Here is a 27869-nt window from a genome sequence, read left to right as displayed (position 1 = left end):
TTTTTTGTCAAAAAAGTCACATTTTGTTGGTCCTGATTGATTTGTAAAAGCAGTAAAAAGCGTAAAAGATCCAATACCTTATATAGTGCTGTTAACATGTCAATTAACAACCAAATATTAGTCAAAGATTAAACCTGAGGAGGAATGTCAAGCCAAGAAGCTGGTTTAATTTGTAGTTCAGTACATTCTCTGTTGCCACCACCAGAACAAAATGCTGATATAATGGAACAGCATGTTCCCCATTCTAAAACGTCACTCAATCAGATCAGCTGAAACTTTTCTATATCTCTGTTCCAGTTTTAGATTGAATGTATCAGATAGATAGGTGTGTGGATTATTCATAATAAGCAAAATGCTATTGTACATACTGGTCAGTAGATTCCACACATTAACCACGGCCTCAATGTTGCAGTTATTTTGTTGTTTTAATTATTTATCTTTTTTTTAAATTAATGATAATGCAATGGTAAGACTTCAATAATGTGTTTTTGTGGACGCATAATTAAAAATGTATTCTGTATCATTTTTGGTAAGAAGCTTCATTGTTCTGATATTTTCTATCAACTGAGCCATTTAGAGGCCAAGAAGCCAAAGTAATCAAAGTAATCATTATATCATCACTGGATATAACGATATAGTTCAGTATCTACTAGTATTAATTTCATAAGTTTTATATATTAAAAAACGTTTTTGGAAAAGTTTCTTTATTTCTTTATACTTTATTATTTTGTAATTGTGCCATTTATTTATTTATTTCATGTTACTTTTTAAAATACGAAAACTTACACATAGCTTTCTAGATTTCTCTGTTGGATGACATCATTTCTAAATATTAATTAATGTCAGATTTTCTGACTTAGTACTAAAACAGTCTTTCTGTGTTATTTCTTTGACTGTTGCTTTTTTTATTTAATTGGGTAAAAATGTGTTAAAGCAGTGCTAATCTTACTTGTGTACAATCTTTGGACACTCCAGCCACCCCTGCTCATCATGATGAGCTGTCACGCTTTACCTTTAAAAGTTTCTTCTTGTCATCAATGCCAAATAAATATTATTTTTATTCTTCTCTAAGTACAAAAGTTTTCCTCCAGCAAGCTTTTAGCTCATCCGTGTGGGTATCTTCAAACTTTCTATGTTTTTTTATTTCCTGGTTGCCACACAGTAATGACAGATGGGATTATCTGTGGACTTTGACACTTTTGTTTTGCCATCTTTCACCCGCAGTCTTAACTGAACTAAATTATTAGAAAAATATATAGGCAAAGACTGTACCCACTTAAATTATTGTGAATGTTTCGCCCCGGTTCGACAGGGGGCAGAAGCGTTTCATGCTTTCTCGGCCCGTGACGCAGTATTTAGCAAGCATGCGCATGACGATCTTTCTTTTCCCAGTGCAGCGGAGTCCCAGCCCCAGTCTTTGGCTCCGGGCTCCTTCATAAGGAGACTAAAAGACTCCAAAATGGTTTGTAGTTCGGCCTCATTTGAGTCCACACGCATTCCCTAAACATCCAGGCATTGTGTTCTGTCGACAGATGGTTCAAAACATGTTTCTTATGTTCAGATGATTATGGATTTATTCAGGCTAATGCCTGACCGGTGCTGCTCAAACGTGGCCTACCCGTTCTTCTCCTCAGTTTCTGCTTCCTGTTGTTTAGAAATCACATTTTTACTGGCACTTCTTTGGGGAACACTGCTTATTTTTCATAATTGTATCCCCATATTTTTGAGTGCTAATTCATTTAATTAGCGCTACGTTAGCAGACGTGTTAGCTTAGCTCTTTTGACTGCAGGCTAGCTAATGTTAGCTTGGTGTAATGCTGCTTTCTGACACTGACAGCTATGTTAATGCTCAAGCACCCGTTCTACAGACATTATCACACTGTGTCACTGCTTTCCTTTGGCATGCTAACCGTTTGCTTCTGTGTTTGCAGGGTTTTGTCAAAGTAGTCAAGAACAAGGCCTACTTTAAGAGATACCAGGTCAAATTCAGGAGGAGAAGAGGTAAAACCTCACCATAACATTCCCACATAAACATAACCATAGCTGTCATTGTGCAACTAATCCATCTCTCTTCCATCCAGAGGGAAAGACTGACTTTTTCGCTCGCAAACGTCTGGTGGTTCAGGACAAGAACAAGTACAACACGCCGAAGTACCGCATGATCGTCCGCTTCACCAACAGGGACATCATCTGCCAGGTTAGCATCAGAAGTCCTGATATCAATGTGAAAAATAAAAAATAAAACAGTGCTCATGATTTCTGTAAAAATGCTGTTGCAGATTGCCTATGCAAAGATTGAGGGAGACATGATCGTGTGCGCCGCCTACTCGCACGAACTGCCAAAGTACGGGGTCACCGTGGGCTTAACCAACTACGCAGCAGCCTACTGCACTGGCCTGCTGCTGGCCCGCAGAGTGCGTACTCGCTCGCATTTAGGGAAAAGTTAAAAAAAACAAACTTTTAATTAGCTCATAATGTTTCACAACATTAAAACTGTGCGTTACTTTCCAGCTTCTGAACAAGTTCGGCCTGGATAAGGTGTACGAGGGCCAGGTGGAGGTAACCGGGGACGAGTTCAATGTGGAGAGCATCGACGGTCAGCCGGGAGCTTTCACCTGCTACCTGGACGCCGGGCTCGCCAGGACCACCACGGGCAACAAGGTGTTTGGCGCTCTGAAGGGGGCCGTGGACGGGGGCCTGTCCATCCCACACAGGTACGTCCTGGACAGCGTTCAGACCATCTACTGTCCGGCACTGTAACGCTGGGCGTTAGCATAGCGGCACTCTTTGGTTTGCTGCTCGAATGCCTCCAATCAAACACTGAATGAAAACGTCACTGAAGTTTGAAGTAAAACGTGCAGAAAGAGACTCAATAGGTTAGGTGCACTTTAACGATATTCAGGTAACTTGATCATTTTTGATATTTGCTGTAGGAAACTTGATTTTAAACAAGCAAAAAGAGAATGGAAGTCGTTTGTGGCACACGTTCAGAAACAAACAATTAATCAATTAATCGCATGACAAGTTGAAATGCGTTCAGTAATTTTCATGTTCATGACTTATCGCTTTCATCTTTTGTTTCTTTTTTCCTAAAACTGGATGACAAAAATCTCCAGTCTGGTGTTTTGGTCTCAGCCAGCCCGTTTCTTATTTTGAAGGTCAATTTAGGTCATCGATTTTGTAATTCTTTTTTTGTTTCGTTTATTTATTTAGGATATTTAAAATGTCCAGTTGTGGTGTTAAATGTTTATTGAACTTTGAGAATGTGTTCTTGCGTTATTATGCCATTGTACGACTTGAAAATGATCTCAAAACAACAATATTATTGTTGAATTGATTGCGATAACTTCTGGAGCAATTTATCATCCAGTAAATGCATCATGCCAGGCCTAATAAAGACTTTAGTTTCCAACCTGATGACAAAAAACCCAGATCTAAAATCTCATACTTTGAGTGTGATTTGGTTGTGCAAATTCAGCTGCTGTTCCCTGAAAAATGTGTGTAACCAGCATTTGTTGCTGTATCCATACTCATGTTTTATCCGGAGCTAAGAGATGTTGTGGGATGTCTGAAGAGCTCCCTGCTCCTCTCTCAGGTGGTTTTAGTACTGATGTAGCTGGAACATTGTTTGTTTTTGATTTCACAAATAAAGATTTTAGAGATTACATTCAAAATATGTGCTCAGGTTCTGGAAAGATGACAAATCTATGAAATTCCAGATGATTGGGAATAAATGTTCAAATTGACAAACAAACAAAAAAAAAACACTTCCTTTCTGAACTTGTTCCATGATCACCAGTTAAAAATGACTATTTCTGAAAAATGTAAAAGTTGCATAAATGAGATGCTTTTCCACTGCAGGAGGTTTTTGAGGAATCTGGACAGTTTTCCTGGGTTGATGTTTTCTTCCCTATGGAACCAGGATGTTTTGAGAGTTTTTAACTAAAAGTGAAACTTTGTAGTGGAGGAAGACTGATTCTAATTTCCAGCCGGATGCATTTCTGACTCTTAAAATGCTGACACTGGGAGGCCGTCTGATTTTTACCACTCCAACACTGAAATATTGGACATTACCTTCTGATATTCCAGATAGTCCAGGTTTTGATTGAGCCTCACGGTCTGCTGCCACTGCCAAGGACGACTTGGACGTGACATGTGATTGGAAACAAGATTTGTTGAGCATCAGAAATTCGCACTGTTGGTGAATATTTATTGGCTGTTGTAAGCTGGTTTGGAGTGACCGATGAACAAACTCGTACAAAAAGGAACTATTTGAGTTTTTCTGCCTGCAGATTGTCTCAGATGAGGGGACATCTGAGTCCACACGCATTCCCTAAACGGAATGTGTGTGCATTTTAACTGGACTTTGTAAAGAAAACAAAACAAAAAAAAATTGTTTATATGTGCTAATTTGCTGCCGTTTACATTTCAGTTTGACCCATTTCTGCTTGTGTAGATGGTGAACGAAGCTCTCAGTAGATTTCAGCTTATTTCTCTGAAGTGAAACTACGGCCCACTTAATATGCTTGTCTGTTTCTTCAGTAGAAAAGTTGCTCTTGTCAACGTGTGTATTTTATTGTGAGAACAGATCACCAAGTAATTTTTCTCCATTGCTGATTTATCCAGAACTTCACGGTTCGGTGGGATAGCTTGTTGATGTTGCTGCTGACCGTCACTGGAGCAAGACGGTCAGCCTGAACAATGAGTGGCAAATGTGTTAGGTTTATTGTAACCGTACAGTCAGTGTGAGCAAAATTAATATTGCACAGATTTGCTTGGATTGAGATGAATATAAATAGTTGCCATGATGGTCAGTGTTTGGGATTGTTGTAAAACCAAGAGAGGCTGATATTTTATCCCAATCAAAATTAAACCATTTTTGTGACGCAATAGAAATATTTACAAGGAATATTTTCCCTCATACTCTAAATATAGGAGAAAAGAGTTGAGAAAAAAATTACAAGCAGTAAGATTACACATATAAACATTTTTATTCCTTTTGTTCCTGGATCATAACTTGACATCATGTAAGGTTGAGGTAGAACTAAGAAATACTGCCACCTGCTGATGGGAGTTGGCATCCTGATAACCCAAAGTTTTTCACCCTTTTTATGGAAAATTTGCAATAAACTCTCAATAATTGATTGGTGTGAAATGTGGCTGATGTGTTTTTGGTGTGAATTTGTCTCATCTGCACATTGTATCTGGTAAAACACAAATCCTCGTTTTTATTCCTGCTTTTCTATCATTAGGAAACTGGTGATTGGTTATTATGAGTTATAAATGGCTAAGCTTAAAGTAAGTTAATTGTTCCTTCCCTCTTCCAGCACCAAGCGTTTCCCTGGTTACGACGCAGAGAGCAAGGAGTTCAACGCTGAGGTTCACCGTAAGCACATCATGGGCCTGAACGTGTCTGAGTACATGAGCTACCTGATGGAAGAGGACGAGGAGGCGTACAAGAGGCAGTTCTCCCGCTTCATCAAGAACGGAGTCACCCCAGAATCGGCAAGTTGTCCCAGTCAACCATTGCTTTGCTTTGCTAATTTTCCTTGGGTGTGTTTCTCTGGGACGTTTATGCAGGACAGGAGTCGATTAAAGACTAAATATCTGTTAAAATTCAGTTTAAACTTTCTAAAATGTAGATCAGACTTGGGCTTTGTCATTGCACAGACATACAAAAAAACGTAGTTTTTTTTGGTAAACAGAAAAAAATACTAATGTACATAATTTATATATATATATATATATATATATATATATATATATATCAGTACATATGTAAAAGTGTTACTGGTGCAAATAATAAAAAATGAGTTGAAAAACATCAGGGGCTTCTAAGTTTGGGATTTAGACCAATCGATCCCAAACTTGGTCCCAAATTTGCAACAGTGATATTTGTTGCAAAGCAGAAATCAAATGGAAGAACTGAGGTGATGTGACTTTGTCCCTCAGTCTGTCGATCGGGAGACAAAACGTTACGCTTGTTACTCACAAAACACGCTTGTGTTTTTTTTTTTTGTTTTTTTTTTCCTGACTTCCGGTTTTTCCATATTAACTAAAAGTATGTAATTATGGTGTGATTGACACGTAAAAAATTAACAATTAAATACCTTGAGGTCAACATTCACTATTTTCACAAATTAACTACTGTGGACTCAACAGAACATTGGTTTTATTGGCTATTACTACAACAGCTATTTCATATCCTGCCTTCGGCAAGATCAACTAATTGTGTGGAATTTCACTTTTTATTGTGGATTCTATTTTACTTATTATTGTTTGCGTTTACTGTATATTGTTTGCGTTTTCCACATCGCAGAACTCATACACCGTTATGATGCAACATTAGGCGTTTGGGTTTAACCCCACCAGCCCAGTCAGAGTCCAGCTGGTGATGGAGTCGCTTGCCTGAACATGGCGGACCATAAAACGGTGCACTGACCCGTACTGACCCGTACCGTTCTGCTCAATGGAAATGGCATAAATTATTGAGCTCAGGAATTTTCATGCTGATATGTTTTTTGAAGAGTGATTTTGTTCAGAGACTTCATAATCCATTTTATTTATGGTTTTGGTTGTTTATTAATTTTATTTCGTATATTTAAAAGGAGTTCTGTACAAAATTTGTGTATTCATCTTTAAGACAGCAAAAGTGCATTATGACATTATGAATCTATTACTGTAAAATAGTTTAAAAACATCAATATTGCTGTTTATGACAATAATTACTGTGAAGTAAAGTAAAGTTTATTAGTAAAGTTTAAAATAAAGTAAAGTCGTCCAGTAAAGTTTATCGTGCTAGGCCTAAAACTCAGTTATAGAATTATTACAATTTATACACCAAAACTGAAAAATACATTAATCTGGTCTTTATTAAATTCGGAAAAGAGCAACAATGTACTGTTGGTTGTTAAGTGTTGGGAATTCTCTGAGAACTTCCTTCTGACCCTTTAAACAAATAGGGGAAAAACATCAGATGTTTCTATATGTGAAATCACCAGTCGGAACCAATAAAGCTAAAATTGATTGTTTCTGATCAGAAAGCTTTTTTTTCTTCTTGGCATTAGGAACATGGTTGCATTGGTTGCTGATGATATCCGTGCCCTGGATAACTTGAGCTGGAAACGTCTAATGCATTTTTATCGTAATGGACGTTCTAAGGATCTTTTGTTGGAATTGTGAGGTTAAATGTTGAATCTGACTCTGTTATGTTTCTTTCAGATTGAGGAGATGTACAAAAAGGCTCATGCTGGTATTCGTGCAAACCCTGTTCATGAAAAGAAGCCTCCCAAGGAGGTCAAGAAGAAGAGGTGAGAAGTGATTTGTGTCAAAGCTGTTAAAAAAGCACCGCTTCCCAACTGCTATGAACGGAAACATTCATTTTGTAGATGCTGGATGCTTTCTGTACCAATTTTCTTTTAAATTTTAGTGCTAATAGAAGCAGTTGTTAATCCTTTTTTTTTTTTTTTTTTGGCTCAAAGGTGGAACCGTGCCAAGCTTTCTCTGGCCCAGAGGAAGGACCGCGTTGCCCAGAAGAAGGCCAGCTTCCTTCGGGCTCAGGAACAGGAGGAGGCAGACTGAGGCGTCGGTCTGCTCCGTTCCAAACGCAAGAATTTGTTCTAATAAATATGGAAAAGACGTCAGTTTTCCAGTCTGCTTTGTTTTCTTATTCACTTCAGTTCATTCACAGATCTGATGTAGAAACATGAGTAGTATGGCAAAGTTTTTCTGAACTTGTGCGGTGAAGTTGTCAGTTCTGGTGTTGGTGTTTAAAAGGGCTGCAAAAGAAGATGCAGGTTATTTTCTCCAGTTAAAAAAAATAAAATAATTTTACCCAGAAGACATTAAATTCTTTTAGTAATTCCAATTGCCTAAAAATCTCAAACTAATGTGATTTAATTAATTTTATTCAAAGCTAAAAAGTAGCAATTACTATTCCTGTATCCAACATGCATCAGAAAATGATGTCCAGTTTGACATTAAATAATTAAATGGACAAAAATATAAATATTACCATAATTAAAAGGATGTTTTTGAGCTTTTTCTTTCAAATTCTTGACCCTATGGAGTATCACAAGCTGCCATTAGGTGGTGCTGTGGTAGCCTCCAAGCTCTAGTTTTATCAACTTTACCTGAGAGATGAGTCGGTGGTGGTACCGTTTCAGCTTCAAAGCCATAACTGAGTTTCATCACCTCGGGGAAAATAAAGTGGGAGGGGCTATCTACTTTGCTCTGTACAGATTAGAAAAAATTAACATGTCCTTCTTAAAATGGTACAACTGAAACGGTAAGAGGGTTTCAAACTAACTTTTTAAATACTATTTGCTGTTACACAATTGATTTATTTCAGTAACGAATAAAAAGTGAAGCTTGTATAATAGTTATACACGGATATATCAAGTGTTTATGTTAGATTATTTCACAGCTAATCAAAACTCCAACTTTGTAGGTTTGATAGAGTATGTTGCATCTAAGAGGCTTGACATGAGAGCTGTGATGTAGACGGACATCTTGAATGGGACGGTTAAGCAGCACTGTCACCTTCATAAAGGCAAACTGTACAGACTGCTGTATCTAAGTATTTTCATAAAGTTGAGTGGATGGAAAAAGGTTCAAAAGCTACAGCAATAACTGCAACCTTAAGATTGTAAAGGAAAACCTGTTCAAAGTTCAAGGACACATTCGCAAAGTATAAACTGCCAGCTATGAAAGCCACCATACATGGAACAGACGAGGCCTGTGACAATTTGGGCTCTGGAGAAAAATGAGTAATGATTAAATGGTCTAACGTCTTCTTTAAAGATGAAAATCAAAATAGTGTTTCAATTGGAAATGAAGGCCGAGTAGCAAAGGCACACAATCCAAACTATCAGACCAGTATAAAGTTTTTACAGTCACTGACAATTTGAGGTACTATGTCATCAGCTGGTGTTGGTCCATTAGGTTCTAAGGTTAGATCAAAAAAATTTAGAGCACTTCATGCTTCCTGATGTTGACAAATGTAATGGAGATGCTGATTTTATTTTCCAGCTTGGCCTTCGGAGCTGCTCACACTGCTAAAGTACCTGCTTTAATGGCCATGTTATAGTACTGACAAACTGGCCTGACTCAACAGAAAATTGATGGCGAGCGAGGAAGATAAAATGCCAGATGGGCTGAAGACTAATAAAGTCAAAACACACCTTAGCAGAACAACAGGCTGATCATCTCCATCCCACGTTGTTGCAGTGATGCGGAAATGTATGCGAAACGGGGCCTGCCCAATTATTAAGTGAATGTTGTGTACATGAACATACTTTTCATCAGGCCCACTTTACTGTAATAAAGTTTTTATTTTTTTGTTTTTGGAATCTGACATTCTGAGAAACTACATTTTGGATTTTAATTAGCTGCAACATAATCATTAAAATGAAAAAGTAAATGCTTTTAAGATAATCATTGGCGTCTTTATTGGATACATTGGCTCAATTGGTAAACAAAAATGCTGAATCATCTAACCCAGAGCTCTCCAGCTCTACTCCTCAAGATCTGCACTTGTACCAGTTTTAGATCCAACATGTTCCAACTCGCCTGAATCAAATGAAGAGTTTGTTACCAGGCCTTTGCCAAACTTGATGGCACGCTGAAGAGATAATTCAATCATTTGATTCTGCTGTGTTGGAGCAGGGATGCATCTAACAGCTGTAGAACAGTAGATCTCAAGGAATAGGGTTGGAAACCCCCCAATTTAATCATATGGCAGAAACTCCAAACATTTAGGCATAAAGACGTGGTGAAGACAAGATGTTCCATCTGAGCTGCAGAAAAAGGTTAATTTGAACGTGGCACAGACAGAGGCTGGTACCTGACAGGCTGGTTTGAGTATTTCAGAAATTGCCGATTAAGATGGCAGGGTAGGAATTCAACATGGATTGAAATACACAGCCGTCTCTTGAGTTTACAGAGAGTGGTCCAAGAAAGATAACTTATACAGCTAATAGCAATGTATGGAAATACCTCATAGATGTCGATGAATGGATAGACTGACTCCAGCTGATCGACGGGCAACAGTAGCTCAAATAACCACTTGTAACAAGCAAAGAATGTAGAATACCATTTCTGATCATGGAACATACTAAACCCTGGAGCAGAGTAGATTCCGCAGCAGAAGAACATATAAAAAACCCCACATCTATCACAATCAGACAACACCAGAGTGGAAAGACGTTGCCTGGTCTGACGAGTCCTGATTCTTGCTTCATTGTTCATATGCTAGGGTCAGAATTTGGTGTAAGCAACATAAAGCATCAGTGGTTCAGGCTTGTGGTGGTATAATGGTTTGGAAAACACATATGACCATTGTTTAAACACCTACCTGAGTATTGTTGCTGACTGTGTCTATTCTTTCATAACCATGGTGGATCCATTTTCTATGTCACAAAGCCCCAAACACCTCAAACTGGACTCCTGTTACCAGTCTGAGATGCAGCCACAGTGAACCGTATAGAGTAAGTCAAACTATTTGAACTGAATTACTGAAACAAATCACCTTTTCTAAGCTAGTCTATTATGATGAGATATAACTTGATACCGGTAACTGTCTGATGTTTACTATGTGGAATAAATATACATGAGGTGATATTGAAATGACTGAAAAGACAGCTTTACAATTAAATCATGTATATAAGTAATATTAAATATAAGTGGAATGCTTCCACTACGAAACTGATTGTCCGTTTTAAAGAAGCCAGAACAACCAGGTGTCTTGATTAGGAGTCTTTTGTATGGGAAATTTTCTTCCACAGTAGAGTCTTAAGGTTGTTCAGAATGAGGGAGTGCTCAATCTCCATCTGTTCTGCTAACCCTTTCAGTGCCATACAAGCATAGAGCTGTTTCTCAAGCTCATCGCTCAGGTCAGACGGTGCTCCTCTTAGGATGTAATTCTTAAGGGTATCACAGACTTTTGCCAAGTTTGGCCTGGTGACCTCAGGTGTGCAGCGATGCTTGGTGAGGTCGCAGCTAGTGAGGCAGTCGGTCCCATACAGACAGTCCTCGTCTACGTCGCAGCGCTGCTGTCTGATTCTTTCCTGGAAGGTGGCTTCAGGGATGATGTAGCGGGCATCTACGACCTTAAAGTCATGCCGCTCGTTGTAGCCGAAGGTGGTAGTCCTCACATCACACATGAGGAAGCTTCCGTAGGTGCCGTGGAAAATGTCCTCGACCAGTTCTAGCAGGCCAATGGCGATCTTGGCCTTGTGGGGCCATGAGGGGGTGAACCACTGCTCCATGCTGCGCCGCAGACCGGCAGGAATCCACAGCTCAATGATCCAAGGCAGGCTGATGCCGTACAGGGGAGAGTACGGAACCTTCTCCATCATGTACAGATCTCCACAGAAGCCGAGCAGCTTGGGTGTGTGATCTCGTTCCTGCAGGACGAGCGCCAACAGGAACTCGTTGAGCTGCAGCAGGGCCCACGTGGAGCGAGCCTCTGGCAGTGAGATATGGCCGTCTTTATTGGAATCTGTAAAGGACAATACCTGGGTTCCCAGGTCTGCGAGATTGGCTTGATCCCCAACTTTTGCCTGTGGAGAAATTAATAAGCTTTAGAACACACCCAGGCTTTGAATCTAGACTTGAACAAAGCCTTCCTGACCTTCAGGTGACTGATTATCATCTCTCTGAACTTTTCCACTGAGGTTCCCTTGGTGGGCTTGTTGAAAGCAACGGGAGCAGCCTCCTTTCTAGGCTCCATCTCGCCTCCAAGATCATAATGGGGGGCCTCCTCCATCTGGCACTTAATGACTCCTTGTAAATCTCCCCAGTTTCCTGAGTAAACCTGAAAAGAACAAAATGGTGCTTATAGGAGCAGTTGGTTATGTAACAAGTAGACTGCAGAAAAAGGCATTGATTCCTCTCCAACCTGGCTGTTAGGTTTGGCAGTGAAGCACTTCCCCAGGTAAAGTGTTTCCTTCTCACACAGGCTGCTGCAGGCTGTGCCATCGATGACTCCTTTCCTGTATTTGTCACACTGATAAATACGAATAGAGCCACATCTCAATAGACACATCAGTTTGATCGGTTGGATTGGTGCGTGAAGGGAATGAAAGTACTCACGATGGAATTTTTGCAGTCGTGCCCTCGACAGAGCTCTGTATAGGTCGAGTACTCCACATACACGATCCAGCTTCCTACAAACACAGCCAGCCAGGAGAAGAACAAGTACTTCATGTGTAGGTAGGAGAATCTGGCCTGTTGGAGACAGGTTTCAAAGATTTAAACTGCTGTTAATTTGATTATTAGCTTCAAAATCTATTCTAGTTAAATTGATTAAATTTACATAACTACTACTAGAGCACATTCATAAAGCGACTGGTAGGCAACACAGAGGCAAATCAGGATGAGATAGGGAGGAAAACGAGTCTAATCCCCAACTTTTTCATCGCAAGACAACTACTCTTCCCACTTAGCCTGTCCATTGCCTTCCTAAGCAATTCTGCTTAATTCTCATCTCCCTTTACTGCTCCATCTGGGCTTTCTCCCATTGACCTGGATATCTCCGGTAGAATTTCAACTGGGCCAATCAGTGAAAAGAAAGAGAAGTCGTGAACGATGATGTTGATTTTCTGTGCTGTTTTAGAATTGTAGTTTGTCTGTAATTTTAGCAATGGCAGCGTAGGAAGTGGACGAAGCTGTTTAGTCTGTGTTGGCTCCAAATAATAAGTGGCTATTATTAACATTAGTAGCCATTTTGTTCAGCTTGGCTCTTCTCTCAGCACAGTGAGAGATGGTCGTTTACAGCAAGCAATTTCCAGCTTCAAAACCTAACGGCCAAACGATAGCGATTGGATAAAATTCTAAACTTTGACAGAGTCCACGCCTCCAGCAAGCAATCATTTCTCAATAGCCGAGAGTCCAGGCCCTCTGTACGAAGCAAAGTGTACAAGAAGGGGCTGGCATTTACCATGCTAGTTCCCACTGAGCCACACTGCTTAAGCACAGTGTGCTCAAACAAAGTTAATATCAGCATCTGATCTGCAATTTGTTGACCCATCCCTCTGCTCCCCAAAAAACAAACATAGAGCTCTTTAATCAAAGTCTATCAACCTGGAGATTGACATTTTCTTACAAAGATTATTTACAAATGGGAAAATATTTTGGACAGTTACTGGTTTCCAAGGAGCAGAATGTTCCAGCAAATTAAAAAGAAAGACTGAACATTTGCAGTCACTGAGCTAATGAACTTCTCTTTACACCAATGTATTCAAATGTGAGGCCATCTGTCAGACAGCTAAAGCTGGCTGGGTGTAAACTGGGTCATCAGGCCAGTGATCCCAAACACATCCGCAAATCTACAGCAGATGTCCCTGTACCTGCTGAATTTTTTTCTTTCACGTCACTGTCTTCGTATTTCGGCCAGCTCTACCATGACGGCTGTCAAAACAACTTATGCGCTTCTGTAAAGTAAAACATGTCACAAAACACACACCTGGTAACCTTATATCGGTTTTATTAAGTCGATTTTACAGTAAAAATGGTCACAGGCCATGGTCGGCTGCGGCCTGTGACTGCAGAGGTCAGCTGAGAAAGACAAGGGTGAAAACCAAACTGTCATTTTATTGTATAACTTTTAATGAGGAAAGATATGGCGGTGATGTATGGGTCGGTTTCAAAGCTAGCTATTTCAAGCTTTTATAAATACCGCCGTCTATGAGACGGGTGTGTTACGCTCAAAGACAAATTAGCTTTACTCTTAACAAATAGAAGCCATGAATAAACTGGTAAAAACAACTTTGGAAAACAATTTCAGTCGCTCTGTTCAATACTCCTGTTCTTCACTTCCGACGTTCATCGAATGATGAAGAGACGTAGTTGCAAAGGGTCAATAGCTTTGTTTTTTTTTTTTTTTAAATAATAACTGATAACACATATTTTTGTTCATATGAAGTTTTTGTTATCTAATGTGGAAGCCGGGAAATACCTTAAATATGTATCGTCTGCTGATGCAAAAGACGATCATGGAGATGTTCATCTTACTGACCAACTAAAGCAAAGAAAAAAGTAGCAGCTGAACAGAAAGTTTAGAGGATCAATCAGAAAAACAGAAAAATATCTACGGAGACTAATGTTCAAAACAAAATATCTCACAGTTCCATTTCTTGTTTCATTGTTAGTTCAAATAGTGCATTGTGCATTTTGATGAATTCTAAATATAATTGGCTTGCTTAACTGATTTTCCTAAGTCAGTGTTGTAATCTGAACTACTTATTTGTGTCTTTCCTATTAATCCTGTTACTGGTTTTAAATCTAAACATTTTACAATAGGGTCAGTGTATTCTCTGCTTCTAAGAACCTCTAAGTAAAATGGCAGCAACATGTAGTCATTTTTTTTTTCTGAGCCACTTGATGGCAGTAGAAAATTTCTGAAACATCTCCTTACTTTGTTTGCCAAATTTGTGCACAAAACAAGAAATTTGACTTCCGTTCCACTTTATTTAATTATGTGATGTTTTTTTTTATTCCTTTAGAACATGTCTGAGTATTTGGAGTTGCTGCTTCCTTTCAGATTCCTGTCAATGTTTTTAGTTCTTCTGTAAATAGAGCAGAGTCATAAAGTCAATCAGAAGAAATGTGGGTAAATCAGAACCGTGATTGTAGAGCATGTTATGGTTCTCCAAAGGAAGTGACTCATTTTACAATACAGAAACCATCAAATAGTGGATGAAAACTATCTGCAGAGTTTTGTCTCCTAACAGCTGAATATTAATAGAAACACCCACCAAGCTGCACTGAGACACACTTCATTAACATTTATGCCAAAGTCGATAACAGGTGACAAAATGTGGACGAGTTCAGGGAATATGAATGTTTTTTCAAGGGACTGCATGTATAAGAGGTACAAGTTGTGTGAGGACATGATTGGGTGAAGGCTGGAAGAGCTGAATCAGAGTGTATTCATCCCAGTGGATGTTTAATAATTCAATGTAAGTTGTGTTTACATGTGGGACACTCCAGAGTCATTATCTTGTCTTTCGGTTCTCTTTCTGACTCCGGTCTGGCCGGATTCACAGCGGCATTCCTCCAAATGGAGAACATTAGAGGAAATCAACGCTGCCTCTCCATCTGTTGACAAGTCCTGCAGTCAGTGCATGACAGTGATGGATCCCCCCCCCGTCTACACTCCGCAGATTTCACTTCCACTTCGTATCTGACACGTCGTCCGTCTCTTCATTCTGCTCTCCTTTCTCTAATATGCAGTTTTCAAGTTCCATTTTCCTGTTTGTCCTTTCAAAGACTTTAGACAGTTTAGAAGAAGAAAAAGCAAAAAAAAAAAATAAATTCATCATTTTCAACACTAAGACAACAGATTAAATTATACTGTTATATGAGTCTCTTTCCAAATGGAACCTGCATCCATTTTCTGCTGTTAACACTACAGATAATGAAGAAATCTGCTTTCAAGCAGTCTGTAAGTCACTCACTAATCCGATTTCTCTCTGTGAAGTGGCCTCTAATCACTTATTCTCTTCTGTGATCATCCAGTTTTAAGGAAAAGGTTTGGTATGGTCATGGCACTGAAACCCATAGCAGCATATTCAGCTGGATTTACTGTATGTCTGGACTTTGACAGGGCCATTCTGTCATAAATTACTTTGATCTAAACCATTTACTTGTGACTGGCTGTTGGGTCATTATCCGGCTAAAAGCAGAACCTCCTCCAGAATCTCAAGTCTTTTGTACCTTGAACCAGAACATTTCCACTAACGTCTTCTGGTTCTGGGTATGCAGAGCAGAACCAGAACCAAACCCGGAGAAGCAGCATTCAGTTTTTATGTTCCACTAATCTGGAACAAACTTCTAGAAAACTGCAAAACTGCTAAAACACTGAGTTCCTTAAAATCACAGCTAGAAACCAACCTGTTTAGAGTCGCTTTTCATTAGTAGTAAGTAGAATATCGATGAACATATTTGATGAATATTTTCTTGTTAATTTTGATGATGGCATTTGATAAAATCTAATGTTTATTGCTTGATTTATAATAGGTTATTTGATTAATTTTTTATGACGTTACAAAGCTTTCTACAGAAATCTGTTGTTTACATATTAGTTAAAACTGTTACCGTGTCGTGATGGTAAAGTTCGAGACAGATAATCTGTGAGAAATGCACTGAAGAAATGCACCACTCCCCATCAAAAACAACCAATCAGAGCCAGGGTCTTAGTGCTGTCAGTCATGCTTGTATAGGTGCTGCTAAAAATGCGTATAGTGGAGAAACAATGTAATGTACCAGGAAAACCGTTTATCTGCTGCCATCAGTGGCTATGCTAACTAGCATGAGCATTCATGACAGGCTCTGTTGTGGTATAGCGTGTCTCAACTCTGATTGGTTGTTTCTGACCAACCAACTCTTCTTCAGATGGAAGAGCTTGACTTTTTTTTCACAGATTATTTGTCTCATAACATCCCTTCATAGTGACAGTTTTCACAAATATGTATAAAAAAAACAACAAATAATCAGTTGAAAAAAAACTTTAATTATTCTCCACTTCCATTTGGTTATCAGAAATAATTTTATTTGTATTCATCAGTGACTCCTAGTGATTTTCTCATAATGTCTGATGATAAACTAAATTATAAATTAAATCATTTTTTAAAAAATATATTGATTAAACAGTTTCTGGGATTGCAACAACATTCATGTCATATTGATAACACATTCATTTTCAACATGTTCTATTAAGCAGCAAATTTCTTCCTTTATTGCAGCTGGTGTAAAAACAAGCATCTTTTAACTTATGTGATCTAGATGAAGGTAAACATCTGGTGTTATCTGTTTTTGAAGCTTCCCCATCAGATTCCCCCTGCTATTTTATTTATTTTTGTATTGATTGGCTTACTTACTAATCTGACCGTGACCGCCCGCTAGATATTTAACTGCCCTCGCCACATGAGTGGGCGCTGCCCGAACCTCACGTCAGTTTTTCCGTAGGTGGGAAACGATCGGCAGCAAAAAGCCTGACGGAAATATTCCTCAGTGGGGAAAACAAACACAGCTCGGCTTCTTCTAATTGATACTTTGCGGCTTTCATTTCAGCTCTCTCTGATGCATTTCCATCCGTGGGATTCTGTATTGGCCCTTTGCAAGAGAAGAGACTTACACAAACACGGGTAATGAGGTAATATTGATTGTGGCCTCTATGACAGCTTTTAATTAGCTACTGACTGTGACCATATGCTGAGATGGGCGAAGGGAAAGAAAGAGAGAGAAAAAAAGCTGCCTGTCTTTATCTGGATGATCTCCCTCCTCCACACCAACGCACAGCACCCTGTCAGAGAGCTTTTTTATTTTTTATTTTTTACTAGCCCTGAAGCTTCAGATAAACTGCATGCAAAGAATGGAGGACATGCTGTACCTGATGGTGAACGATTGAGGCAGATTAAAGCTGATCACGAGCCACATATTACAGTCCTAACGCTTGTTTTTTTTTTTTGTTTTTTTGCAGCTTGCCCACCATTCATCCATTATGTATGATTATAAAGCTTTCCCTCAGAGGTTGCTTTTTAATGGGCAGCTGTGCAGATGAGAGGAGGCTCGGAAACAAAAGACAGAGAGGCCTGGAGGAGACATTTTGTCAAATATTACCGACAGATTAGACAGCTGTTGTAAATTATGCAACAAGAAGTGCGAGCCAGGTGAAACGTCTGGGAAGGACCGCCTTTCTCTGCTCCTCCCTGAGCTCACACTCTGATGGGGAAACTGTTCTTTGCAACACAAACCCTGCTGACAGGACACTTCCTCATCTCTGACCACAAAAATACAGGCTTGATAGGTGACATTAAGTTTATATATTTTCAGTTATGTGTGGCCTCAAAGCTCACAGGAGAATCACTAAGAATTTTCATCTAGTTTCTAGTGCAAACATCTTTCCACACCTGAAATAAGACAGAACTAATGTATAAGTAACTTTTCAATAAGATGTAGGAGCTTCTTTAAGTCAGCAATTTCTTAATATAGATTTTTTTAAAGCACTAGTTCCACATTCAGACTTGCTTCACTTATAACAAGACACTTTTCCCATAAGTGAAAAATCAGCCAGTGGAACTGGTCATTTTTTCAACAATCCTAAAGAACTATTGGCCTAAAACAAGACTATATAATGCTGAAAAGTTACTTGTCCGTTTTGTTTTATTCTCAGAGTACTTAGGTATTTGTACTAGAGTAAATCCCTGGTAACATTTTGTGTTTTTGCATTTTTGCTGAAACTGATTGAAAAACATTGGATTTTTGGACGCAATATATTGGAAAGTATCTGTTTATGGAGCTTATTTTATAGATCTTTAGTGAACTGCTGTCATCTTGGGATTCAGATAAATGATCAACATGATGAAGGAATCTGAGTAAATCAGATAGAAACTCCTCACTTTTAAAGAAAAAAAAGGATTACAAAGCTCATCATGACATCACTACACTGAATATCAATTAAGATTGAAATAGTCAATCAAAAATAATTATGAACCAATTATTGAAATAATCCAACTACTTTAGTAATAGCTTCACCTGTTTCAAAATCTATTAAGCAACTTTTGCTTTCCAATTATTAATCAATTAATCCAAAATGAATCAACAGATTAGATCTACAATCTGCTGATGTTCAGTCAAGCAGAAATCTTTTCACATGTTGATGGTAGAAATACTTTTTTGGCTGCATATGAATCCTTCGCTACAAATGATCAAGTGTTCACTAATGAAATGCTGCTACTGCATTTTCAGCAATAAAATGTTTATTTTCTTATTTAAAAGGGAATTGAATTACATGTTTATTTGCATTAGTCGTAGTGGTTCTGTGAAAAATCTGCAAAATATACCAAATATCAAATTAATCGATTGTCAGAATAATCGATTGATTACTAGAACAATCATGGTATCAACAGACTGAAACAGATTGGATGGAAAATCACTATGAACATCAACTCTTTAGCATTGCCTCAGATTCTCCCTTGGATTTAGACCTAGACTTTGACTAGGCCATTCTAATACCTATATATGCTCAAGTTTTCCACATGGAGCTCCATTCATCTTTTCATCTACCATGATCAACTTTACCTTCCCAGCCGATAAAAAAAAAAAAAACCATTCCGACAGCATGATGCTGCCACCACCTTGTTTCAGCTTGGCTGTAGTGTGTTCAGGGTGATACGCAGAGTTAGTTTTTCTCCTTTCTTATAATTTCCCTCTCCTCATATGTTTTCCATGTTCTAGTGATGGATTGAGCAGAGCTCTTTGGGATGTCCAAAGTTTCGGCTATCATTTCAGAATCTAACCCTGTTTTAAAGCGGTAACCTGCCTGCCGTGTTGACTGAGCTTCATGATGATGTTCGTTCACTAATGTTCTGATGCTAAAATGAACCAGACTCCTTTTTCGGTTTTTATTTTTGACACCACCACTTTCCCAGAAGCTGCGTTGGAAGCATCTTTTTGCTGCAAAGAAAAGGTTAAATTACATGATCTAAATCACAGTATGATTTGAATCAGAATGTTTAATCTAAAGATGAAACATTGCAGTCAGGAGTAACGTTGCAGTCAGTTTTTGTATTTTTAGTGGAAATCGTTTCCCTTCAGAGGGTCCCTGAACGACACCTCCTGAGCTGTCACTGGAAGGCTGCGGTGGCCTAGAAAACGGAGCGGCGCTCGGAGCGGTCCCTGGAGAGCGCCTCTCTCTTCCTTCTTTTAACTGCTCCTGACAGTTTTTTTGTCTCTAACAGTTTTTGTGTGTGAGTGTGTGTGTTGCTTGTGTGCGCGCAGACAAGAGGCGAGATGAATCTGTCTAAATTACGGAAAACACAAGTGACTTCAGCTGAGCGTATTTAACCAGGAAAAAAAAAAAAAAAAAAGAAAATAAGCAAACCAGTTACAGTAGGCTGAATCTGAATATTGGTATCCTCCTCTAAGCTTTTACTTTGGATTTAAATGCTGCATGTGAGTGGCTAACACCTCTGAATGTCCTCAAGATGCTTTCCAAGCAGTTTGACACTCATAGTGGATGCCTCTGTTGGACCTGTTCTGATTCTATATGCTTTGGGTGGATCAGAATGAAAACGTTCAGCATTGTTTCAGTTCACAGATTACTGAAATTCCAGAAAACGATGTCTGAAATCCATAAAACATATGGGCCTTTCGCCAATGTAGCATAATCACAAGCTAAAGAATAATAAAAAAATAATACATTTAACTGAATTCATCTATTCAGTTTTGAAAAAAGCCACATTAAAACTTCAATATATAATTTTTTTAAATTATGTTTTATACATATTTGTTAAAACTGTCACATCATGATAATTTAATATGAGAGACTCTGTGAAAAGATCAATTTCCTCCACCTTCTCTTTGAGCCACTATTGCTGTATGAAGAAATGCCATGCCCCATCAAAAACAACCAATCAGAGCCAGGAGGGGGGGCCTAGTGCTGTCACTCAACCTTATTTCCTCGCTGCTAAACATGCTAATGGCGGAGAAACAATTAACTGTTACAGGAAAAACCATTCATCTGTTGTTATCAGTGGCTATGCTAACTACCCTTAGAATTCATTACAGGCTCTGCTAGCTGCAGCTTGCCCTCTGTGTGATTGACAGCGCTAAGACCCGCCTCCAGGCTCTGATTTGTTGTTTCTAGATAGCCATGGGAGAAGGCAGAGGAGATATTTTTTAATAGATTGTCTTAACATAGTGACAGTTTAAACAAATATGTAAAAAAAAAAAAAATCTTTATAAAAGTTACACAGTACAGCTTTATGAGGTAATATTTTTTCAACAAAATCACTGATGGACCAGTTTTTAGTTCTCCAAAATAAATTCTAACAAATTAAAATTTAAAAATGCCTCTCTTATGCCATAGGGAATTTAAATATTGCCATAACTTGTATCATCCAAGCACTGTCAGAAATTCATCATGGATGGCAATGCTGTGAGCAGAAACTATCTCCAGTAGCAGTTAGTCTACTAACCTAACCTTTGACCCCAGACATTTCAGGAGCAACAAAGGCATACTTTAAGCACGTGCTTTATGACTCCATTGCTTTTTTTGTATTTTAGTGACTAGGCTACCTCAGCACATAGTTCTTACAGTATTTTGGGTCCTTTTTTTTTGGATGGATGAGGATGTTCCTAAAAGTGAAGCGGTGACCTTTCAACGCTTTTGAATGGACAAAATCAGAGATTTAAAAAGAAAAAAAATAACAAAGCTTAAAAACCTGCAACTCTATCTACCTAACTTCCCTAAAAAAAAAAAAAAAGGGAAAGAATTGTCCCACTTCTAGAAAAACTGTGGAAGAGACAGCAGAGAAAAGTGCATAAGAGAACCCCCCACAATTATACTCAATAGTACAAAATCTGGTTAAAAGATACTGAGAAACTGAACATCTGATTTAATGTTTAAAAATTACAAAAATACAAGCGCATGTCCTAATTCTGATATTTTAAAATGCAAAGAAACAACATGAATACAAAATAAAATCTTCCAAATCATAAAAGGTTTGTTTTTCTGATGGAGACAAAGACTTACTTCGACTGAAACTGTACCTCGTACATCTTTTATCTTTTCTTCATTCAGTGAAGTTACTCACAGTGGGTAGAATATTGAGAATTTTCACTCCAGTAAGAGCAGCGATATGCTATGAAAATATTACTCAAGTAGAAGTGAAAAGTACTGTGTAGTAACTCAACTCTTAAAAGTATTTTTTTTCCCCAGTACTACCCACCTCTGCTGGAGATAACGTCACCCAGTTAATAAAACTACTCAAATTAAAGGTTTGAGGTTTATTAAAAAAAAAAAAAAAAAAAAAAGAAAAGAAAAAAAGGAAAAGGAAAAAGTGAGATTATGCTGCCGCCATAAATCATGTAATGTTTTTTGGATGATTCTATACTCATCTCTCTACCAGGTTTGGCAACAGATGCGTGTAAAGAGCCTGACCTGTATTGTGATTTTAAAACTTTTGCTGCTTTCAGAGCTGCCCGGTTTGAACGTGTGATGTACCAGCTGCACCATGGAAGTGGTTGCCACGGCAACCGCGGGCTCAGGAGGACGGCTGATCCCTGCCGAGCATCAAGTGACTATGAGTCATTCGGATAAACCTTCAGATGATTCTGCAGATTCGCAGCCATTCAGAATCAAAATGTGACGGGCAAACACGCCACGCGTGTACCCGCGATCAGCTGCATCGTCTCGTTTCTTTTCTTTCCATGTAGCAACCCGGGTGAGCGCACACACTGCTGCTCATGCAGCGAGCCGAATCAGAACAGAGAGAGAGGTGTGTGTGTGTGGCGTGGGGTGAGGGGGGTTCCCCCGAAAGCTTACCTGGACGTACAGAGGTTTTCTGAAGACCCCCCATGGAAACGGACCTTTGGCCATGGCGAAGGCAAGGGCATCTCACATCTGCTGCAGTCTGAATCAGTTTGCCAACTCAATCATGCATCCGCATCAGGCGGCATCGTGCGGGCCAGCCGTGGAAAACATCCCGAGATATAGCATGATCGATCCTGGCGGCAGCGCCGGGGATGAGAGCCAGGACGCGGCGAGGAGGAGGCAGACTGAGCCGCGCCGCCGACTGCAGCCCAGGCTCCCTCATGTGGGGCCATGATCTCTGCTGGGGGGCGGGAGGGAGATGTAGAGGGGCGTTTTAGACCAATTACAGAGCGAGGACAGCTACCTGTTAGAAAGCTGGTGGTTTTCATGGGGTAATTGCTGTTTGGCTTTTATCTCTGTCAGATTTATGTGATTGTTTTCAAGACACTCAGATGAAATGAAGTATAAGAATAATATTTAGTGAGACCCTTTCTGGTCAAATTATTAGTGTTTGGCAGTGGCTGTCCTTGCATGAATGGTTTCCAGGGCGAGTCTCTTTTTCGGCCACCATTTAAAACAGCGTTTCTCAACCCTGGTCCTCCCCACCACCCTGTGCCATGTTCAGCTTTAACCTTCTGACCCACATGCAAAATCAACAAGCCTGAGTAAAGGTAAGGATTTTCTTTTCTTTCTTAAAGACAACAGGCAATTCTTCTTAATCCTTCTGGGGGGCGGTTGTGTCATACAATCGGAGGTGCCTGGAATGAGAGCGGGGTTACTGGTCGCCCAAAATTAGATGATCACCAATGCAATATGAAATGGCTTACTTTAGAATGGTTCTGGTTGAGGCATGGGGGAATGTGCCAAGGTCCAGTGTGGAAAATGGTTCACAAAGGTTCCTGAGAAGAGTGAGGATGGTATTGACTGGGAGCCGGCAAATTGATGGAGAGGTGTGGAGGGAGCAGCAGGCAGGCAGACTGGAGGTAAAATCCTCAGGAGGAGAAAACAATGGAACTTGATCCAGTTGAAAATCCAGAGACTGACCTAAAGGCAGGCAAACACAGGGACTATGAAACCACTGGTAAAATACTGAAGAGACGGATCAAAACTAGTAATGTAACCCACAAGAAACGGCTAGAGAGACTACCGGTGCACATTAATCATCCAACACTGAGTGAATGTTCTGCTGCTCCTTTATCCCCAACACTGATGAGGCAGATGAGATCCACCTGTGTAGGCTGCCCAGGTTCTTCACCAAGATCTTCGCTGGAACAGATGCATCACTCACAGTCTCACACACACACACAGGAACCCTGACACCCTGTCCTGCATGTTTTAGGTATTTCCCTTCTGCCACACACCTGAATTGTATCTCTGGGTGATTAACAGGCTTGGTGGTCATGCAATCATTTGAATCAGCTGTTCTGGAGTAGAGGCACATCTAAAACATGCAGAGCAGGAGGGGCAGTGAGGACCAGCGTTGAGAAACACTGATCTAAACACAAGGCCACACATCGAAAAAATCAGCAATGTGAGGACTCCACACACTGCATGAAAAGTGGGATTTTCGACAGCTATTGACACCTTCTGCCGTGCGCATGGAGATTGAGGGCTATCGGCAAGAGGTTTTTGTCAGAGTGGAAAATTGTAGAGCACTGCCAAGAATGGTCAAAAACGCTGTGTGTCCGTGTTCCCCGATTCCCCCCGCCCCACCCCTCTTTGGGCCTGGCAGAGGTTTTCGTATTTAAATGAAGTTGCTGAGAGCCATGCAAATGCAAATCAACTGTTGAGCACCGGCCTTTTGACTCTCATTCCTGTTGTAGCTAAAGCATTTTACCTTCTGTGGTTTAATTAAACTATTGCCCCCTTTCCACCGGCTCTACTTCAACGGCTCGGCTCGGCTCTGTTTCGGAGTGACCGCGTTTCCACCGGCCCACTTGGCCCTGTTGCAGGGTACCGCCTCCTGGTGGCGGGGGGGTGTAGCGCCCCGCCTCCAGGAGCTACGTGCTGTGCTTCGTTACATGCGACCTAACGCGAGTTGTTGTTTTTCTGATACAAAAGAAGAAGAGAGAGCTGAGCTATTTTTAATAGCCTAATTGCGATTTTTCTGAGACTAAAAGAAAATGTGACAGTGGGAGGAATGCTGCGATGTGGTGAGGAGGAGCTGATCTCCGCCTTGCAGCGGCAAGAAAGCAGGTGGCTCAGGTGGCTCAGACGGTTCAGGTAAGCTAACGATGATTTTTGTATTAAACTACGATAAAACTTGTAATAGTGACGAATATACATGAGCTAATGTCAGTCAGGGTGTTGCACTCGGATTGAACAGCCAGACGCAGGGAGTTTCAAACGGGTGCAGTTTAATCTCGACCTTTCTTTCCATCGACACCGTGAAAACTGTAGTATAAAACAAAAAGATACAGAACCGTTAGACATGCTCAGCTCTTTAGAGAGATGCTCGGACGTATTGACAACTCTGGAGTTGTAGTCAAATGAGTTGAAGTGATTTAACTATATGTAACTGACTTTATCTATCTATCTATCTATCTATCTATCTATCTATCTATCTATCTATCTATCTATCTATCTATCTATCTATCTATCTATCTATCTATCTATTTTATGTTGTTTCCTCATTTAATCAAGAGTTATTTGTTACCTTTTGACTGATGCTTTTAATTTGAAAGGATTTTTAAAGGGACAAGGTTGCTAAGTGATCTACACAAACTTCTGACAATAACTGACAATTAACTGTTTGGGACATAGTGTAGAGAGTAAGACAGCGTACGAGTCACAGTTAAAGGGAGGTACCTAAGGAATAGTCCAACTAAGGTCTAAACAATTAATTAGTTAGCGCTTGGTTGATGAGGGAACAAGGTGAGTGTTTTGACGAGAGTATTGTATAGATTGAGCGTAATGTTTATGTTTCGACATGAAATTGTGTTAATATTTGATTAACTGTCGAACAGTTGGAATACATTTTAGTTAATTTGTAATATAGAAATATTATAGTTAATTAAATACATGTATTGTAAATTTAATGTTATTACATAAAGTAAGGTTTATAGGTTAAGGTAAAAGGTTAGAACCACTAAGAGTTACTAATGGTGTTTTATTGTAGCTCTTACGGTTTGTTCATGTACAAAGGCTGTTGAATGAAGAAACGTGAACCATCAGTTTGAGAGATCATCCTTTCAACCGGGACGCCAACTAACTTATGTTTTGTAACTTTTGTAAATGAAATCTGCTGGCTCTATATATGTATCACATGGAAATAAAAGAAACTTTAAATTCAGATTGTTTTTAATCCTGTTTTTATTTAGTGAAATTTAATATAAATAAATCTTTTTTTTTTGTCCAACTATAGTGGTATAATAACCCTTGTGTTGAGTTATGAGTTTCAACCCAATTTTGGGTCAATTTAACCAAATTAAACAAGTCAATTTAACCCAACCTTTGGTTAGTTGCCATAATCCAATGTGCTGGGTCAAACCATCAACCCAACCCAGTTGAGTTAAAACAACCCAGAGTTGGGTCGGACCATATTTGACCCAGTGCTGGGATACGAATTGGGTTAATTTTAAGCCAGCAGTTTCTACAATATATATATATATATATATATATATAATATATATATATATATATATATATATATATATATATATATATATATATATATATATATATCTCCCTCCCCTCCCACACACACATTAGGTTTGTTTGTTCGTATTTCCACCCCAATTTAACGTCCGTCCCCCCAGCACTCAAAGGTACACTAGACCCCCCCCACCCTCTTCGCCCCCTCGCACTTCTAATGGTACGCTAGTCAACCCTCAACGTCTCTCCTTCGCCCCCTCCTTCTACGCTTCTCCCCCCCAATGATACATCCGACCCCCACAGACAGGTCCTGTCTCGTAGGCAGTTCCTGTCTTGTAGGCAGTTCCTGTCTTAGAGGCAGGCCCTGACTCGGTGGACACACACAAGCCGTTGTGGTGGTAGCAATACCAAGTGACTACAACATCAGGAAAAAGGAGCACGAGAAACTGGAGAAATACCAGGGCTTCAGAGAGGAACTGGAAAAGGCCTGGAAGGTGAAGACCACAGTGGTGCCTGTGGTCATCGGGGCCCTCGGGGCAGTCACCCCCAAACTGGAGCAGTGGCTCAAACAGATCCCAGGAACAATATCAGACATCTCAGTGCAGAAATGTGCAGTTCTAGGCACAGCCAAGATACTGGAGGAGAACCTGAAGCTCCCAGGCCTCTGGTAGAGGACCCGAGCTCAGAGGATGAAAGAGACCACCCGCGGAGGGTGAGAAGGGAATTTCTTTTTTTTTTTTTTTTATAATTTTTTTTTCCCCAAAGTTAAAGTCATTTATTGAAAATGTGAGTGTGGTTCACTGATTAGTTTTTATTTTTATTGGAATTAAAATTGTGAACCAAGACTTGTCCTTACTGATGTTTGTCATTGAACCATTGTTGTTTTTGTTGTTTTTATTAACACAGCCATCATGGTTCCATCATGAAACAACATTCAGTTATTTTGATTAGAAAACACATCTGTTTCTCATTATTCTGGTTTGACTAGCAGAGCAAACCGTTGTGTGAGCTTCTTTGAAATCACAAAGCTTCCTGCTATATAACACTGGAGTTCAGCAAGTTGGCATCAAATCTTTAAAAATTGAAAAATAAAATAAATTAATATTTTCCACAGAAAACCTAAACTTGTAACACAGCAAAATGAAAATAAAAAAAATAGTGCAGAAGAGCAAAACACAAGCAGCAGTAGATGAATAACATGCATCATCTGTGACTTTCAATAACCTTTGAGTGTAGTTCAAAAGGCAATTTCAAAATGTTCATTTTTTTAAGAACTTTAAAAACCCTGTGCAATTTTCCTTCACCACAATTATGAACTATTTTGTGTGTTAGTAAGTCACATAAAATTATTATAAAATACATTGAAAGTAGTACCTTTGACAGGGCTAAATGTGACCAAGGGTGTGAATATTTTACAAATAGTTCTGTTATTAATAATTTATTCTTCACATTTCTCTTTTTTTCTTATGTCTTCAACAATAATGGCTTATCAGCAGCTTTAATCACAATCCACAGATGGTAAAGTGATTAACGCTACTGATGCACATACTGCTATAGCAGTATGTCAATAGATGCAGTCACATGTTTGTGTGAATAAAGTGGTGTAGTGCAGTAGATGTGGGAAGATGCTTTGCAAATCACTCATCAGACAATCCTCCGAACATTCCTCTTTCAATTCAGGTAAGTCTCTGGGAGAGAATTACCTGGGCTCATATAAGAAGCCGACCAATCAGAAAGTTCCCTTAACATTCATACCCACCCAGAAACCTTTTTCCCCAAAGGATGGAGCACAATGTGTATCTGAGATTTTCCTCTTCGGGATCAAATTTTGAAGTAAGTTTTCACACTTAATTCTTCAGAGTTGGATGCTAATGTTTAATATCAATCAAAATAATATTTTGGCATTATTTAAATACTTTTTATAGCTACTTATCTAAATTTTCTTTTTCTACAATTA

The 27869-nt window shown here is 39.3% G+C and overlaps 2 protein-coding genes across 2 annotated transcripts; one reads left to right on the top strand and one right to left on the bottom strand.

Annotated features, from left to right (window-relative positions):
• The first annotated feature begins 1357 nt into the window (after positions 1 to 1357).
• rpl5b (ribosomal protein L5b) lies at positions 1358 to 7643 on the top strand. Its single transcript, XM_014990979.2, has 8 exons — positions 1358 to 1462; positions 1932 to 2001; positions 2082 to 2197; positions 2280 to 2414; positions 2512 to 2714; positions 5328 to 5505; positions 7222 to 7310; positions 7482 to 7643. Exons 1-8 carry the CDS (start codon positions 1460 to 1462, stop codon positions 7579 to 7581), a joined length of 894 nt encoding a protein of 297 aa, XP_014846465.2. The 5' UTR covers positions 1358 to 1459; the 3' UTR covers positions 7582 to 7643.
• A 2121-nt stretch (positions 7644 to 9764) lies between these two features.
• Positions 9765 to 22613, bottom strand: dipk1ab (divergent protein kinase domain 1Ab). The gene is made up of 5 exons (XM_014990978.2): positions 22331 to 22613; positions 12094 to 12228; positions 11900 to 12007; positions 11633 to 11815; positions 9765 to 11561 (listed from the first exon to the last, which is right to left on the bottom strand). Exons 1-5 carry the CDS (start codon positions 22382 to 22384, stop codon positions 10749 to 10751), a joined length of 1293 nt encoding a protein of 430 aa, XP_014846464.2. The 5' UTR covers positions 22385 to 22613; the 3' UTR covers positions 9765 to 10748.
• Between the last annotated feature and the right edge of the window lie 5256 nt (positions 22614 to 27869).

The sequence above is a fragment of the Poecilia mexicana genome, unplaced genomic scaffold, assembly GCF_051168715.1.
Source record: "Poecilia mexicana isolate PSO_F unplaced genomic scaffold, ASM5116871v1 scaffold_4, whole genome shotgun sequence".
In the NCBI taxonomy this organism is placed as follows: Eukaryota; Metazoa; Chordata; class Actinopteri; order Cyprinodontiformes; family Poeciliidae; genus Poecilia; species Poecilia mexicana.
This window is presented reverse-complemented; position numbering and strand designations above follow the sequence as displayed.